At 40.4% G+C, this 16,641-nt stretch overlaps 1 protein-coding gene across 6 annotated transcripts in view; it reads left to right on the forward strand.

Annotated features, from left to right (window-relative positions):
• Positions 1-918: 918 nt before the first annotated feature.
• The window catches only part of Capn7 (calpain 7), a 35,366-nt gene continuing 19,643 nt past the window's right edge, over positions 919-16,641 (forward strand). Inside the window, exons 1-6 of one of the 6 annotated variants that reach the window (XR_003950823.1) lie at positions 919-1,280; positions 4,332-4,440; positions 8,739-8,896; positions 9,756-9,823; positions 11,955-12,155; positions 14,096-14,182. Coding sequence is in view for 4 of the 6 variants with exons in the window: in NM_009796.3 (NP_033926.1) it covers positions 1,179-1,280; positions 4,332-4,440; positions 8,739-8,896; positions 9,756-9,823; positions 11,955-12,155; positions 14,096-14,182 (725 nt within the window). In the remaining 2 variants the exon portion in view is untranslated. Of the gene's footprint in view, positions 1,281-4,331; positions 4,441-8,738; positions 8,901-9,755; positions 9,824-11,954; positions 12,156-14,095; positions 14,183-16,641 lie in introns of those variants that run through there. The other 5 variants (XR_001781094.2, NM_009796.3, NM_001360187.1 and 2 more) reach the window with 5 other exon arrangements.

Below are 16,641 nucleotides of genomic sequence, written 5' to 3' on the forward strand. Positions count from 1 at the left end.
TTTGCTTCTTCTGCCTCTGGAGTGGTGGGATTAAAAGCGAGCACCACAGCCAGGCTCACAATCAACTCTTAGCAATATCTCCAGCTGATTTGTGTTCATGTTTGCACGGAGAGTGCTCCACTACAACAGACATATGCCTCCTGGGGTCGTTCAGGGTTTTTGCTGTGTAGATCATGCTGGCCCAGTCCTCTTACCACAGCCTCCAGACTGCTGGCTTACAGGAATGTGTCACCATATGCTGCGTTAATGTTTCTTATGTGTGGGATCATACAGTGTATAATTTTGTCAAGACTTGCTACTTTGACACAGCATGGATTTTGAATCTCATCCAAGTTCTGGCACTTGCCATTAGTTAATTTTCATCACTGCTGAATTCAAACTTTTAAGGGGATAAAAGAAAGCAACCACACTACCATTTACTATGTAATTACAACCTTCAACTTGCCCTAAGATACAAGTCAAAAATACATCATCTGGTTTGTAGACAATTCAAACAATACACTTCGGTGTGCCTTGGGGAGCCGTAGAAGGTCATACTTTAGTTTGTCAAATGAACATTACCAGAGCATCTCAAAAGCACCTCCTAGCCTCATTTCATATCTTTATTTCTAATTAAACCAGTTGGCAATACGAGGTGCTACTGATTGTTTCTTTCCGCCTACCCTTCTCACTTAGCGGACCAAGGGCTCCATAACGCGCATGCTCCTTTCAAGCCATCCCCTGATTCTCTCCAACAACCTCCTGGGCACTGGCACCTTCTTTCTAGCAGGCGGAAGCGGAGCCCTCAGCTTCGCCCTGGCACCTGCTTCCTCTTGTCCAATCCCACTGGACATTGTTCTGGCCCCGCCCACCTACGATCGCCTTGAGCCCCGCCTGCTTCGGCGGGAGCGCTCCCCCTCCCGGCCGGGGTCGACTGCGCCTGCGCAATGCGGCTGATGGGCGGAGCAAGGACGCGAGGGGTGGGGGCGGCCGCGAGGGCTCCGAGCCCGGGCTGCTCGGAGCTCGCAGTCCTCCGGGCGGGTCTGAGGTAGTGGGGCTCCGTCATCTCTTCCGCCGCCCTCGAAAGTAAACTTTGCCACTCCACCCGCGGGGTCCCCAGTTCTCGCCGCAGTGCCTCCGGGCGTCGGGGTTCCGCGTCAGGGCCTGTCTGCCTCCCCCGGCGTGGGGCCTTGGGCGCCATGGACGCGTCGGCGCTGGAGCGGGACGCCGTGCAGTTCGCGCGGCTGGCAGTGCAGCGCGACCACGAAGGCCGCTACTCTGAGGCGGTGTTTTACTACAAGGTGAGGACAAGCACTCGGCTCCGGCCGCGTCACCCGATCGAGTGTTGGCGGAACCCAAGGCGGAGGGGCGGGGTCCTGCTGGGGCTGTCCGGCTTGTCAGGCCGCAGATGCCCGCCGCTTTGCTGCTTGTGGCGGCCGAGGTGGGATGGGGAGTGAACACCCTGTTCGCTGTCTGTTGGCCTTGATGCAACCCTTGATGTGAGGCCAACCTTGGGTAATCCGTCAGAATATGCTAATAGTGCACGTTCCAGGTAGAAAGAAAAAGTAAATTAGGAAAAAAATTCATCGTACTCTAGCATTCGATGTATGTCTCCATGATTGTTTTTCTGAGTGTATGTGTGTATACACGCCTTCTTACCCCCAAACTTGAATCATATCGTTTGTACTATTTTGACATCTCACTTCTGCATTGTACCTAGATAACCTTTGGTTGCTTGCATGTGCTACGTTTACAGCATGTTCTGTATTTGGTTGTGGCTTTCCAGCATTGAAGTAGTGCAGTTAAAATCCTTAGAGCTTTTTTTTAAAAAAAATGTGATACTTGTTTTGGATGATGGGGAGCACAGTTGCTTGTCAAAGGGTATGCACTTCCGCAGTTCATCCTGTGTTCTCCAGTCCTGAAGGTTTGCAAACACACCCCTCCAGTTGTATCGTCATGATATGGGCATCTTTTCCTTGATTATACGGAAGTAGTAAAAATTTCCCCCTTATGCTTACGTGTTATCAGTAAAGCGTGGTTTGCTTTCTGCTAATATTTTACTATTTTTATTTTAAAACCTACCTTATATTTAGACACTTTTGTTTTAGGATCATTCGTTTTAAGTTTCTTAATTTTGATTTTACAATCCTACCTCCCTACCACACCCGAGTGTGTGTGTATGTGTGTGTGTGTATCTGTCTGTGTTGTGTCTGTGTCGGTGTCTCCCTGCCCTGTCGCCCTCGTTCTCGGGGTTCTTGCTATATAGTGGAAGCTATTTTTAAATTTGTCTTCCCCTTACCTTAGCCTTCCCATTGCTGAGATTTACAGGAATGTGCCACCATGCCTGACTACCAGGTGATAGTTCTTTAAAAGAAAATTCTGCTGTAGTTTTGTGAAACAACTTCAGCAAATTCTAAGTCAGCAAACTACTACCATATAGCCTAGTGTGGTGGCACCTACTAATTTGCTTTTAAACCCTCCCACCCCCAGTACAGTGAGGTAAGAGGATCACTGAATTCAACCTGGCTTAGGCTACATTGTAAGACTTTCTCAATGTAAATAGCCTTTTCTAAAACTAAAGATACTATGTAACTTTTTTTTTTTCCTTTTAGAAGTTGTCATTTAGGAATTAAAATTCATCCTTTAGAAAGTTAAAAAAGAAAGTGAGGAGGGCTACGATCTTCATCACTGTGTAAAACCAGGAGTCAGAAGGACCAGCCAGCTTAGGACATATGAGGCCCTGTTAGGAGGAGAGAGAGACAGAATGAGAGTGGGGTGGGGTGGGGTGGGGGGGCGATCAAGCAAGCGCACTAGAGCAAGAGCTATTTACCTACTGTAATCCTAGCACTTTCGAGGTAGAGGCAGGTGGATCTCCATAAATTTAAGGCTAGCTTGGTCTACTTTTCAGTTTCCAAGCCAGCCAGGGTTACATACTGAAACCCTGTCTTTATTTTTTGCCCCTTATTCTATTTTCACTTTTGAATATGAAATGAGTAAAATAAAGTTGGTAACAATTTGACTTTTTAAACAATCGAGGTGGGGGGCTAGAGAGATGGTTCAGTGGTTAAGAGAACTAGCTGCTCTTCCACAGGCCCTGAGTTCAATTCCCAGCAACCACATGGTGGCTCACAACCATCTATAATGGGATCCGATGCCCTCTTCTGGTGTGTCTGACTGAAGACAGCTACAGTGTATTCATATACATAAAATAAATAAAATTTTATTTAAAAAAAGCAAGGTGATTATTTGAAAACCAGTACTTACCTGTGAGGGGTAAAATATACTCTGAACTAATATTTAATTTACATATATGAAGTTCAACTATTGAGATATAATGTATTTTATTGATTACGGGTCATGTAAGATTAGGAATTTAATGTTTAATGTTTATATGGAAAGTCATTGTTTTCTCCTTGAAATACCTGCTTTATGGACCCTAAAGAACTCATCCTTTCTACCCCACCTGGCGTTGTGGTTGAATTTCTCATGGGTCTAAACTGCATTTACTGATTTTGTAGGACTCAGTTAAACAACTTCTGTTCAAAAGCTGGCTTGCAAAGTGATGCTCAGTGGTAGCTGCTGTGGAGACAGCATGAGGCCTGTGAGGTAGCACACAGCTCCTGCAGAGAGGGGCTGGCACTAGCAGGAATCTCTGTCTGCTCTTGCTAGATGGATAGCATTGTTAATCTTAGAACAGTAGTGGGGAAAATGGAAGCTCTTCCTCACTAACCATAGCCCAGTTGGCTATGGAAGTTATGGGTTGCTAGAAGGTGAATCAGGTTTTCTTAATTCAGTTTGTCTCATAAAACTGAAATCTATTTTAATGTGTTCTACCCTAATATTTTAATTCTAATTTGAGACTTTTTACCTTTACATTTTCTTGTGATTTTTTTTTTCAAGTTGATATTTTGTTTTTGTTTTGTTTTGTTTTGTTTAATGATTTGGTTCTGGTGGACCTGGATATTGAAACTAGGGCCTTGTACATGCATGCTGGGCAACTGTTGTGCCAGAGCTAAGGCTCAGGTCCTGTTTTAATGCTTTTAAGACCCAGTATGCCCTTTCAAAGTATATAACTTACATCTGCTTTATGCATAAGGAGACAGAAAATATGTAAATCACGGCTACTCTGAAGAAGTGTTTAATAACTGGGTTCTCAGATTTTTTAACCGAATATAAAAATTAAGGATATTGAAAGTGGAAGAAAAGATATTAGAGGATTTTATAACTTATTTGCTGTATGAAAAATATCTTGAAGATGTTTTTGTTTTGTTATCATGAAATGAATAGAAAATTAGTAGTAATTAAAATTCATATTGTGGATTCTTTGAGTTATATTATTATTATCTTTTAAGGAAGCTGCCCAAGCTTTAATTTATGCTGAGATGGCAGGATCCAGCCTAGAAAGGATCCAAGAGAAGATCAATGAGTATCTGGAAAGAGTGCAAGCCCTTCACTCTGCAGGTCAGTCACAGCCTCCACCTGCCCTCTCCTGCCCACCACACCTACTCCATGCTTCCCCTGTCTCTCTGCCTTGGATCTTGACACGCACTCTCTGCTCACTGAGAAGACTCTCTTAAAGAAATTTACAACATCAAGATGTGGAAATGAATTTATAGATCTATTAGAAGAATGTTAGAGGTAATAGAGTTAGTTTTCTCTAGCTTCAGAGATAGTAGATGCTCTACATTGAATTTATCACTTGCAAAGTTAGGATGGGGACACTGTCGGAGCCTGCTTTTAAAGTATCAGACACATGACCTATTCTGACCCTAAAGTTAAGTCACTAATTGTCTTTTTTTTTTTTTTTTTAATGAACAGCGCAGCATGTGCCACAAGAGAAGTATACATAAGCTGAGTGATCAGTTTTGTTAGAGGAAAAGGGTTAGTGTTAAAATCTGCTGTTTGTGTGGGTGGAAAAGAAAAATAATGCTAACATTTGGCTTAGAAATATATTCACCCCTTTAGGATGATTTTTAGACCCCTCCCCCTTTTTTTTTCCTTTGCTGGATAATTCACGGAGGAGTGCTCAGGGTATTTGTACTCTAAATGAATTTTGTTACTGCCTGCCACTTGTTCTGAGTGGAGTGAGCAGTTACAAGCACGTAGTTAGGATAAAGTCTATGTGAACTACTTCTGATTCCTGTTACAGTGATGTCCAGAAGTTGCATGAGTTGTAGGAATTGTCTGTGCATTGCACTTGGCTTGGTAGAAAGCTATGGCCGTCCCTGCATTCAGAACATCTTGTTGGGGACTCTGAAAGGAGCTCAGTGGGAGCACTTACTTAGCATACTTGAGGTTATGTTATGGGTTTCCTTCTCAACATGGGGGACAGGGTACACAGGACCCAACATGATTAAAAAGAATTTAATTTTCCAGCCAAGTAAATGAAGTTCTTAAGTGTAATGCTTTGTTTTATAAGTAATTCACATTACTTCATATACTATTTTCCCAGGAAATTATTTTTAAAGTTTAGAAGGTAGTTTTTGGGACTATTTCCATGACTTCTTTGTCCTTCTTTCCTTTCTTTCTTTCTGTCTTTCTATCTTTCTCTCTCTCCCTCTCCTCTCTCTTTCTTTCCTTTTTTTTTTTTTTTTTTTTGAGACAGGGTTTCTCTGTGTAGCCCTGACTGTCCTGGAACTCACTCTGTACACCAGGCTGGCCTCAAACTCAGAAATCGGCCTGCCTCTGCCTCCCAAGTGCTGGGATTAAAGGCGTGCGCCACCACCGCCCAGCTTCTTTGTCCTTTCTGTAGATGTTTTCCTCTATTTAAACAATCAACTGAATGACTGTTTGGGCTAGATGGTAAGTAAGAAGGTAGTAGAAGAGCCCTTAGGAGGGCAGAAGTTAAATGCAGAAACCGAACAATAGAAACACTGCAGTGTTGTAGATTAAGCCAAATGTTAACACAGACTTCTCTAGAAGGAAAAGATTATATGCTGATTCTAGCTTAGGAGTGGGAACTGGTAACTAAAGGGAATTTCCATCTTTTCTGTCTTATGTATACACAGTCATGTCCAAGCAGTGTTCTCTAAATCCTTAAAGGTCTTCCAATTGTGAAAAATACAAAATTATTTTTTTCGCTAGAGAATTAGGAAACATTTCCTTACTTTGTATTAAATACAGCAGAACTTTAAAAATTGCCTTTGAACTGGTGTGATGGTAGAGCCTGCAGCCCAGTACTTAGGAGGCTAAAGCAGAAGGAGCACTTGACTCTATGAATCTGAGATCAGCTTGAACAACAGCAACAATTCAAAACTAAAACAAATTGTGTTTGACCCTGGAAAGTGAATTCTATTGATACTATCTATATATGTGACTATTTATTACCAAAGAAAAACCACTGCTCTCTTAAAGAATATGCCAGTGAGACGGAATGGGAAAAGTATTTTTAATGTAGACAATATCTTAATCCTTTGAACATTTTCCTTATTTTGTTCTGTAATGTAGTATATATAATCTACAAGAAGTCAGTGGCTTCTGTATTTATTACTTTAAGCCAAAAAGGACTTGCAAATACAAATCTTGTTCAGAGCCTCAATTTTATCTAGGTGTGGTGAGGCATGCTTATAATCCAGGTACTTAGGAGCTTGAGGCTGGAGGATTCTGAGTTTGAAGCTGAATGAGACTCTGTCTCAGAATGCATAGAAGTAGATAGGCAAATAAAAATCGGCTGGGAAGTGGCTTAGTTGGCTTAGTGCTGCCTAAAGGTACAGTACCCTGGGTTTAATTCCTCATTGTATATAAAGTACATGTGGTGGCACAGGCCTGTGATCCTATCGTGCTGGTGGTAGATAAACAGAAGTTCAAGTAGCCGAGCATGGTGGCGCACGCCTTTGATCCCAGCACTCGGGAGGCAGAGGCAGGCAGATTTCTGAGTTCGAGGCCAGCCTGGTCTACAAAGTGAGTTCCAGGACAGCCAGGGCTATACAGAAAAACCCTGTCTCGAAAAACAAACAAACAAAAAAAACCCCAAAAAAACAAAAACAAAAAAACCCCAGAAGTTCAAGGTCATCCTTGGCTGCATAGTAAACTAAGAGGTCAGCCTGGCCTATATGTAACCCTGTCGCTCAAAACAGTTTTTAAAGAAAGAAAATAGAAACTCAAATTTTAAAACAGCTTGTTTATAGTCAAGGACCTCAAGGGGGTAGGTTGACCTCTGACTGAAGAAAAATATCAATTTGAAATTAACAAATGTAATGTTGAGATTAAGATTACTAGGCTAACTTTCTGCTTTAGGTTTATTGAAATGAAATCACCTGATATAGAACTATCCCATTCTTTTGTCACTTGGCTTCTTTCACTAAGCTTAGTACTTGTGAGATTTTATAGGATATATCAGTACTCTACTCCTTTTCGTGGCTAAATAGTCCACACCACACTTTGTTTACCCATTTATCAAGTGGTGAGCATTTGGGCTTTCTCCCTTTCCTGTATTGGACATGATGCTGTGCACAGTCAGGTACTACTAGCTGCACGTTTTATGCTTACAGTTACAGCAGCAGAGCTGGTTCAAGTTTCTTAGTTATGTTCTCGCTCTTAAACACACACACTCTCTCCCTCTCCTCTTCTGTGTGTGGGAAGAGTGGCCTTATTCATGCAGAGCAAGTGCCCTACCACCTAGATAGTCTCAGCTCTGCAGTCAGTCCTTACGTTTTGTTGTTGTTGTTTTGGCCAGCTTTTGCTGTACAGCTTCAAACTCAGATATCCCCGTCTCTACCTTCCAAGTGCTGGGATCACAGAGCTCTGCCACCAGAATAGACGCGTTATTGACTTTTCTATTTTTAGTCGTCCTAAGGGATGTTAAGTGCCATCCTCTTTAGGCTTTGATTTTCATTGCTTGAGGGCTTATGATACTGAACATGTACACGTGTGCTGCGAACTAGAGAGATGGCTCAGGGGTTAAGAATTCTTGTAAAACACCTAAGTTTGATTTCTAAACTCCACATGGTGGCTCGCAACTGTCTGTAACTCCAATTCCAAGGGATCTGAGACCCTCTTTGACCACCAAGAGCACTAGGCATGCACATGGTGTACAGACTTACAGACAGGCAAAACACCCATGCACATAAAGTAAATAAATCTTTTAAAACAAAACAAAAAACCCCAAATTGAAGTAGTTATTTCACAGAGCAGTAAAAGCACGATGGTTTCCCTTGGCCCTGATAGGAAGAACAGCAGGAGCTTTATCGTCAGGGCTAGTGCTGTCTGTACTAAAACGTAGTGACTGCTGACTCTCCTCCTTCCTCTTCCCTTCCCTCCTCTTTTCCTTCCTTCCTTCCTCCTCCTCTCCTTCCTCCTCCTCGTATCCGTTTCTGGTACTAGCCATAGAACCAGGGCATATTGTGAGGCAAGCTCATTTTGCCCCCAAGCTGCACCCCAACCCCGTGTGTTTAATATTTATCATTTTCCAAGTGTTTGCTTTGTTTTTATGAAGGGAGAAGAATATGAGCTTCCTCATATTCTTTTGTTTTTTATTTTAATGAAGGGAGTGCTGATAGAAAAATAATTGAAGGGAAATTTTTTTATAAAGCTTTTCTAATGTCCTGTCCCTGATGTCTAAATAATTGGGTTTGGGCAGGGGGTTTAAGATTATGAGAGTGGATAAATTTCTTTCAAAGGAGATTTTTGTGTATTTTGCTAATGTTTTAAATGAAGAATTATAGGTTAAAGAATATCTTAAATATATTAAAATGTTGGTGTTTCCTCACTACATTTAAGTAATTTTTTTTCTGTGTGTTTTTTTCTTTATCTTATACCAGTTCAGTCAAAGAGTACTGATCCTTTGAAATCAAAACACCAGTTGGATCTAGAACGTGCCCATTTTCTTGTTACACAAGCTTTCGATGAAGATGAAAAGGGGAATGTGGAAGATGCCATAGAATTATATACAGAAGCTGTGGAACTCTGTCTAAAAACCGTAGGTATAGCTGTGAGTTAAACTAGATGGAATTATGTTAAGAAACCACCTCATTTACTAACAGATTTATTTATTTGGAAGGAGCCCTGCCATTCTATCATTATAAATAAAACTAATGTAACCTTCACTAAAATGTTGAGTAGAAAGTTAATTACAGAGTTTTATACCTTATTACGTATGGTTTTACCACTATTAAATCACTAAGAAATTGCGTTTTAAAATTACATTTGCTCATTTTTAAGCTGTTTAAGGGTAGTAACTAGTGAATTTAGTCTAATTTTTTTTCAATTTCATACAGTAAAAATAAAGTAGTGGTTTGGGAGAGCTTCATTAACTTGCCATATAAAATCTGTAAGCTGAGCAGCTTAGCATGTGGATTAGTATTTAGTGCTACTGATGGACCATGGCTGAGACACTTAGTTTCAAGGGGCAGCCACTATTTAAGAGCACAGTGCGTTTGTCAGGAGGACAACATACAGGGGCAGAGCATGTTCCTGTTGTCTTTCACATGCCAGCTTTCTGGCAGGTTGTTGGGGTCAGAAAAACCTTGATTTCTCTAACACTGGAGAAGATAGATCAGTGCTGCTCCACCCAGGTTCCTCCTGCTCAGCCTTCTGTGTACATGTTTATATGTTTATGGTCTAATTAGCACTTGTCTAAAGAAGTGGCTTTTAAGTTCACCCCAGTGACAAGATACACAACAGAGTTTTAAGTGATAACCTTTAAAGACAGAAATAAAAAAAATAAAATGAGTATTTATATACTCATAATTTCAAGAAGAATATTTTACTTTTGCATAGAGACATGGTTTAAGTAAATAAAGAACTATGCTTTAGAATGTCTATCTCTTTCTCTTAAGTCTTCTGAAACTGCTGACAAGACTCTGCAAAATAAATTGAAACAGTTGGCTCGACAGGCACTAGATAGGTGAGTTTTGTCACTCAAATTCTTATCAATGGATAGCATGAATTCTGCTTTTTTTTAAAATACTATTTATCTTAATGTGTGGTAGAGGTCTGAATGTTGCTCCATAAGCTGAGCCCTAAAAGTCTACCCTTTCTTGCTGAGTAAATGAACCTTCTTTCTAGCTCCTTGCTTTAGACCAAATTAGTAGCCATCCATTATTCAAGAAGTGTCAATTTTTGTTGTATAGAAGACAGAGCTGTGAGATATTTGGTTGGTTTTTTAGCCCTAACATTACTGAGTGTCTGTGGGAGTTTTGTTGCTTGAATCTAAGATCTTCTGCATGCTATTCAAACATTCTACCACTGAGCTATATTTCTAGTCCCTGACAGTCATATTTTAAGTAGAATGCTTCCTCCGTGTTGTGTAACATCAAACTTCCAAGACAACTTTCAGGCTTCCAGGACAGGCTCTCTGAAAGCCCTCCAGAGTTACTATAAAAATAGCCATTGAGAATGGCCTTCCATTCCCAGCCTCACACCATGTGTGTGGCCTTCATGTGAAGCTTGGGTCACTTCTGAGCCTGCTTTGAGCATTTTATTTAAAGTTGAGTCTCCTCCAACACTTTGATTCTGATTGCCCTGTCTCAGTATTCTTTCCCATTGTTCTACCCCACTGTGGAATACACAAAATGACGTTGTTGTATTTGTTGTTATTGTTGCCTGTGTTGCATTCAGCCTTCATTCCCTACTGGAAGCTTGTGAAGACAGATTGTGTCTGTTTTGTTCAGTGCTTAAGTAACACCTAGTAGGGTACCTAACATAGATGTGTAACTTCAGTAGGTAATTGTTGAATGCACTGATAATATGTGTAATGTAAATATGTATAATATTGTGCATATATATGTATAATATGAATATGGTATAAATGAATTATGCCTCCTTCAAGAGTTGAAGTAGAAAAGTACTGTCTTGTAAAGGCAAGGAGTGGAAACTCCATCTTTTTCTAGAGTGTGAACTTTGAAATCACCTTAGTTTGCAGCTCTATGGTGGCTGTGTTCTGCCTCTTTCATTGAACTGTAACTCGGCCCTTCTCTGCTTCAGCATCAGTTAAGCTTTCATTTGTTTCCCCAAATTCATGAAGGTATGACACTTGACACAGCTGCCTTCTCCAGTTTCCATGACATAGGATTGCCATGTTCACCTGACATTGTTGTCTTCTCCATTGTGATTCCTTTTACTAGTTACAATCATCATTGGGTTTTAGTCTTGTGTAGATAAGCCATCCAGTACTTCTGAATGTGTCCTAAGCAAAAGTCAGTAGGCTGAGGGTTTAATTATAGGCTCTATAGGATCTGTTAGAGATTAAGGAGCTTCTCTCTAGGAAAATCTATGTCTGGGCGTATAATTTTGGAGAAGACTTGGGAAGGTCATATGTGGATCTTGGATTAAGAACATTGTTAGCTTGTTAGTTCTTTGATAGAACAGCCCAAGTTGCCTTGTATATCATGGATGCCCTCTGTCATCAGTCCTGCTTTCCTTTCACCTCATGCCTGCCGCCTCTCAGTCATGCTTTCCACGGGGTCTGTATACTTTCTTTTGAACTTACCATAGTTATTCTGCTGTCTGTTTCTGCTTCCTCACTACAGTGGACTTCTCTAAGACTCAGTCATTAAATATAAGCATCCTTCCTTTGATTTGCCCTCTTTTCTTGGTCACTAGGGCTATTATCTCTTTGGGGGTATTCATTTCCATGAAGTGCTTCTGTCCTGACATCTATCATTTTGACACGGTTGTCTTTTTTGTCCATAGAACCTTAAAGATAGGATTTATACATTATTATACAATCTTTACCTTGTATAGTGTCTGACATAGATGTTCATTTAAATAGTACTTACAAAATATGTGTAGTAGCTTATATAGAGAAGTTTTGATGAGTATTAAGGATTTTATGAGTAGGATGCATTGCTAACTGGCAGTAAGTTTTGTGTCCTGTAAGTTTAAATGAAACAGGAGGAAGTAGAGGTGGAGGAGCAGAGCTTGAGACTATGCAGCAAGTTTGAGCCCAGCCTCTTTCTGAGACCCTGTGTCATAAAAAAGCAAAAGCCTGAATGTAAGAGGAAAACTAGAACAGTTCTTCTGTGTTTCTGTTTTAGAGCAGAAGCATTGAGTGAACCTTTGACAAAGCCATTTTGCAAACTCAAGTCAGCAAATATGAAAACAAAGACTCCTCCAGTAAGAACACACTTTCCTCTAGGACCTAATCCTTTCGTTGAAAAGCCTCAAGCATTTATAAGTCCACAGTCATGTGATGCGCAAGGACAGAAGTACACAGCAGAAGAGATAGAAGTGCTCAGGTAAACCCACTTACAACTCATTGTAATGAAACTGTAAACGACACAGTGCAGAGCATTTCATTCTGAGTTGTCTTCAGATCTTTTTGTGATGCATTGGACTATTATTTAACATCATTGTGTTGTCAGCTTGAAAGGTTAAAATGTGTTGGTTCTAATCCTAGACATGTACTCTGCAGAGCTGAGTCCTGAAGCTGAGGAGCACAGCAGTTAGGGCAGCTGCTAATGCTCTGTGCTCCTTTGCAACCACAATGGCCGTGGGCATGGGGGGTTTTGTGTGCATAGCCAGCACACAAAAGTCTGGAGCTGTGCATTCTTTTTCCATTTTTTCTTTGACTCTTAAAAAAAGAGTTAAAGAGAAAATGAAAATAGAATCATAACAGAAACCACTTTGAAAAACTGTATATGACATCCTTCTTACAGAAAATGCTCACTGAGCCCTGGTCTGGGCAGACAGCTTAGTGTATTTGAAAGCAGCCTTGGGGGCTATTAAAAATGCAAAGCCTGAGCTGACATGACACTTGTCTGTAGTCCCAGCCCTCTGGAGGAAAGACTTATAAATTCAGGTTCAAGGTCAGCCTGGGCTGCACGGGGAGACTCTACCTCAAAAACCAGTAGCAGCAAGACCCATGGTAATGTAGAGATCCTTGACCGTCTTCTGAATCAGTGATCAGGTGAGAGAGGATCATCTCTGAGCCAGCTGGCTGCTCTTGAGTTGGGGAGGTCATTTTATTTTGGGCATTCATAGTTGGGCATTCATTTTAAATTTTCCTGAGGTGGAGCTGAAGGGAGGCATTCCCTCCTCTCTGCCTTCCAGAGCAGCTCCTTTCTTGCTGAAGATTTTAATTAATGCACCTATTAACCCTAGGGAAAATAGTATGTGAACAAGCAAAATACAAAACAACAACAAAAGTTCCTTTTAAAGCTGAGGCTTTAAATTAGTGTCTTAGGGTTTTACTATTTTTATGTTAAAACATCATGACCAAAGCATTTTAGGGAGGAAAAGTTTATTCAGCTAAAGTGTTTATTCAACTATGCTTTCATATCACTGCTGATCATTAAAGGAAGTCAGGAAAGGAATGCAGACAAGGCAGGAACCTGGATGCAGATGATGCAGAGGCCAAGGGAGTGCTGTTGCTTCCTGGCTTGCTCCTCATGGCTTGCTCAGCCTGCTTTCTTATAGAATGCAGAACCACGAGGCTAGGCATGGCACCATCTACAGTGGGCTGAACTCTACCTCATCAGCTACTAGTTAAGAAGATGTCCCACAGGCTTGCCAATCTTAGGGAGCCTTTTCCTCAACTGAGGCTAGCCAGAACAGTGAAAATTCATCATTTTGTCTACTTAGTATCTGTATACTACTTTTATACATACCACTTTGTCCATATTCCCATAGCCAAAATATAGAAAGACCACATTTTTTTAGAGTTGTGGTATGTTTTTAAATTCCTAAATAACCAAGTTACTGCTTTGTTTCTTTGGGATTAGGATAGACTTGGCTTTATAGCCTTGCATTGGACACAAAGGCCAATTTTAAGACTACAGTATTTCTGTAGTGGATGTCAGGTGGTCTTCCCCCTCCCCTGCTGTTGCTACTTTAGCTAATTAAATATTTGTGCTGAAGTTTGAATCTTACACATGATAGCAAAAGAGCTACATCCCAAACCCAGGATTTTAATCTTAAAAGAACGTTCTTATTAAACTGAACTGAATTATAACAGTGATCATCTGTTGTTGTTGTTTTTTTACTCAAAACTGTCCTAATAAAGCCCCGAATACCACGAAGCTGTCGATTTAATACAGTACCACACTTTGTCTCTGAAGTTTGACCTTTGGTGTTAGCTAAAAGGCTGGGAAGCTATTGTCATTTAAATTTAGGATTTAAGTAAGATTGGTGATTAATATAGACTTGAAAACAGATTGTTTTTTCTTGTGCCTTGTAGGACAACATCAAAAATAAATGGTGTAGAATATGTTCCTTTCATGAGTGTTGATCTAAGGGAACGCTTTGCTTATCCAATGCCTTTTTGGTAAGTAAGCGCTTTTAACTTTTACTTCCAGGATCATTTAAAGTGTTTTTCAGTACTCTGAAGTCCAGTTTGCTTCATAACCTTAAAATTAAATTTTATGTATAACGGTTGGGAAAGAGTTTTTATGGGAAAGAGGTGGGAAATTGTCCAATAAAGATCTGAGTGAGTAACATGAAGTTGTCACTTTAGGACAGTGCCATGCTATCCTGCCACACGCTCACATTTGTTCTAATTGGCCTGGTCACGGGCTCATGAGGATTGATCTTAACACTATAGACATAGTGCTTAGCATAATGCCTGGCTCAGAGCGAGCAGTAAGGAGGCGCTGGTTGATGATTGGATCTCAAAGGAAGAAAGCCCAGAGAGTAACTAGCTAAGTGTCTAGAGACGGACTGAACGCCTGCACAAACACACTGCCCTCACGATTATAAGAGAAACTACTTTACTATGAATATATGTAAAGAGATGTAAATGTACACAAAGGCCTTTACATTTAAGACTTAAATCATATCATGCATGTCACAGGGGGATGTTTTCTTTCACTCCTTTTCTTTTTTTGTGTGTAATTATTTGCTTACTTCTTGTGTATAATTCTTGCTGAGAATTACAAGCTTCGTCAGGACAGAGGCCATGTCTGTTTAACCATGTCCCATCCCATATCTAGCACGACGTCTCTTTTATAGTAAGTACTCAAGCTGTACTCAATAAATTAAATTTGGAGAAGAATAGATGAATACTAAAATGAATTAGGTGACAATATTTTTCCATTTTTGTCATCTAAATTTTACATAGAGAATACTGAAAAGAAAAATAATTATACACATTTTAAGTTCATTTAACAGTGAGAGGAAAAGGGCTCCACAATGTGATTTCATTTAGAGCAGTGGCTCTCAGCCATCTAATGCGCAACCCTTTAATACATTTCTCATGCTGGGGTGACCCCAGTCGTAACATTATTGCTGTTACTGATTTTAATGTAACTATCTGATATGTAGAATATCTGATATGTGACCCCTGTGGGGTTATTCAAATCCCCTAAGGGGGTCATGACCCACATGTTGAGAATCAGGTGTAGAGAGTGAAAGATTAAAAAGGATTTTTTTTGGGGGTCTGGTGATATGTTAACCTTTAAGTCATAAGCATTGTATTTTATAAAATACTTTTTTTTTATTACGTATTTTCCTCAATTACATTTCCAATGCTATCCCAAAAGTCCCCCACACCCTCCCCCCCCAACTCCCCTACCCACCCATTCCCATTTTTTGGCCCTGGCGTTCCCCTGTACTGGGGCATATAAAGTTTGCCTGACCAATGGGCCTCTCTTTCCAGTGATGGCCGACTAGGCCATCTTTTGATACATATGCAGCTAGAGTCAAGAGCTCTGGGGTACTGGTTAGTTCATAATGTTGTTCCACCTATAGGGTTGCAGATCTCTTTTATAAAATACTTTTAATAACCTTATGAGTTGAAGAGAAGAAATGTGTTCAAATTACTGACTTTAATTACTCAGTAGTTTGGGAGAACAAATACTATGGAGTCATACATTTATTCTGTAGGGTGAGCATAGGTCAAGAACATGACTCAGAATTTTAAAAATGTTTTGAGCAGTGTTGTAGGTAAACTTTTATACTCGAGATTTACAACAACTCGGGCTCATGAAAGTCTAGCAGTATCCTACCTACAGTTAAGAAACTAGTACTTGGGGTGTTTTCAGGTCATACTTGAGCACAGTCTTCTTCATCTGCTACTCATTGGTGTTCATGGATTAAAGAATGTTATACAACTTTGTTTTAGTTTGCATATTACACATTACACACAATCTTTTGAAATCTAAACAGCTGTTGCCATTGCTGTAGGAAAGTGAAGGCCCGGGGTGGGGAGGTGGGTGCTTTTATTTGGTATTATAGGTGAGCGTTAAAGAGACACTGTAGCACAGAGCAAGTACAGTGTAGTGGATAAGATGGTGGATTTGGCATCACTGACTTGGATCCAAATGTCATTTCTTAGCTGTATGACCTTGGTGACCATTTTGTGCTTCCCCCAGACATGCTTAACTGAATGTAGTTATTTTGAGGATGTGAGTGGAGACTAAATGTATAAAGTATTAGCATGATGCTTGCCACAAGGCCACTGATTACTAACGTAGTCGCTCTGTCCTTTCAAGAGGCAAGGGGAGGATCTGTAGCCCCTTGGTAGACAGCTTGTGTTGTTCCTGACTCCATTTGTTGTTGAGTTTCCTGAGCGTCATAACTGTGATAAGTTCATAACATTCACTTATGCATGTTGATTTTTTTAAATTGGAGAAGGTGTTGAGATTAATTGAATTCAAGGTTATGTGTAAAGAGCCAGATTTGACTGGCTATTTTAGGAAGACAAAAGTATAACTATGTGATCTCTGCACCAAAAAGAAGGTTTCATTCTGGCTCCAAGTCATCTTTAAAAATTAATATATATATTTT

This window comes from Mus musculus, chromosome 14, assembly GCF_000001635.26.
Source record: "Mus musculus strain C57BL/6J chromosome 14, GRCm38.p6 C57BL/6J".
Classification (NCBI taxonomy): Eukaryota; Metazoa; Chordata; class Mammalia; order Rodentia; family Muridae; genus Mus; species Mus musculus.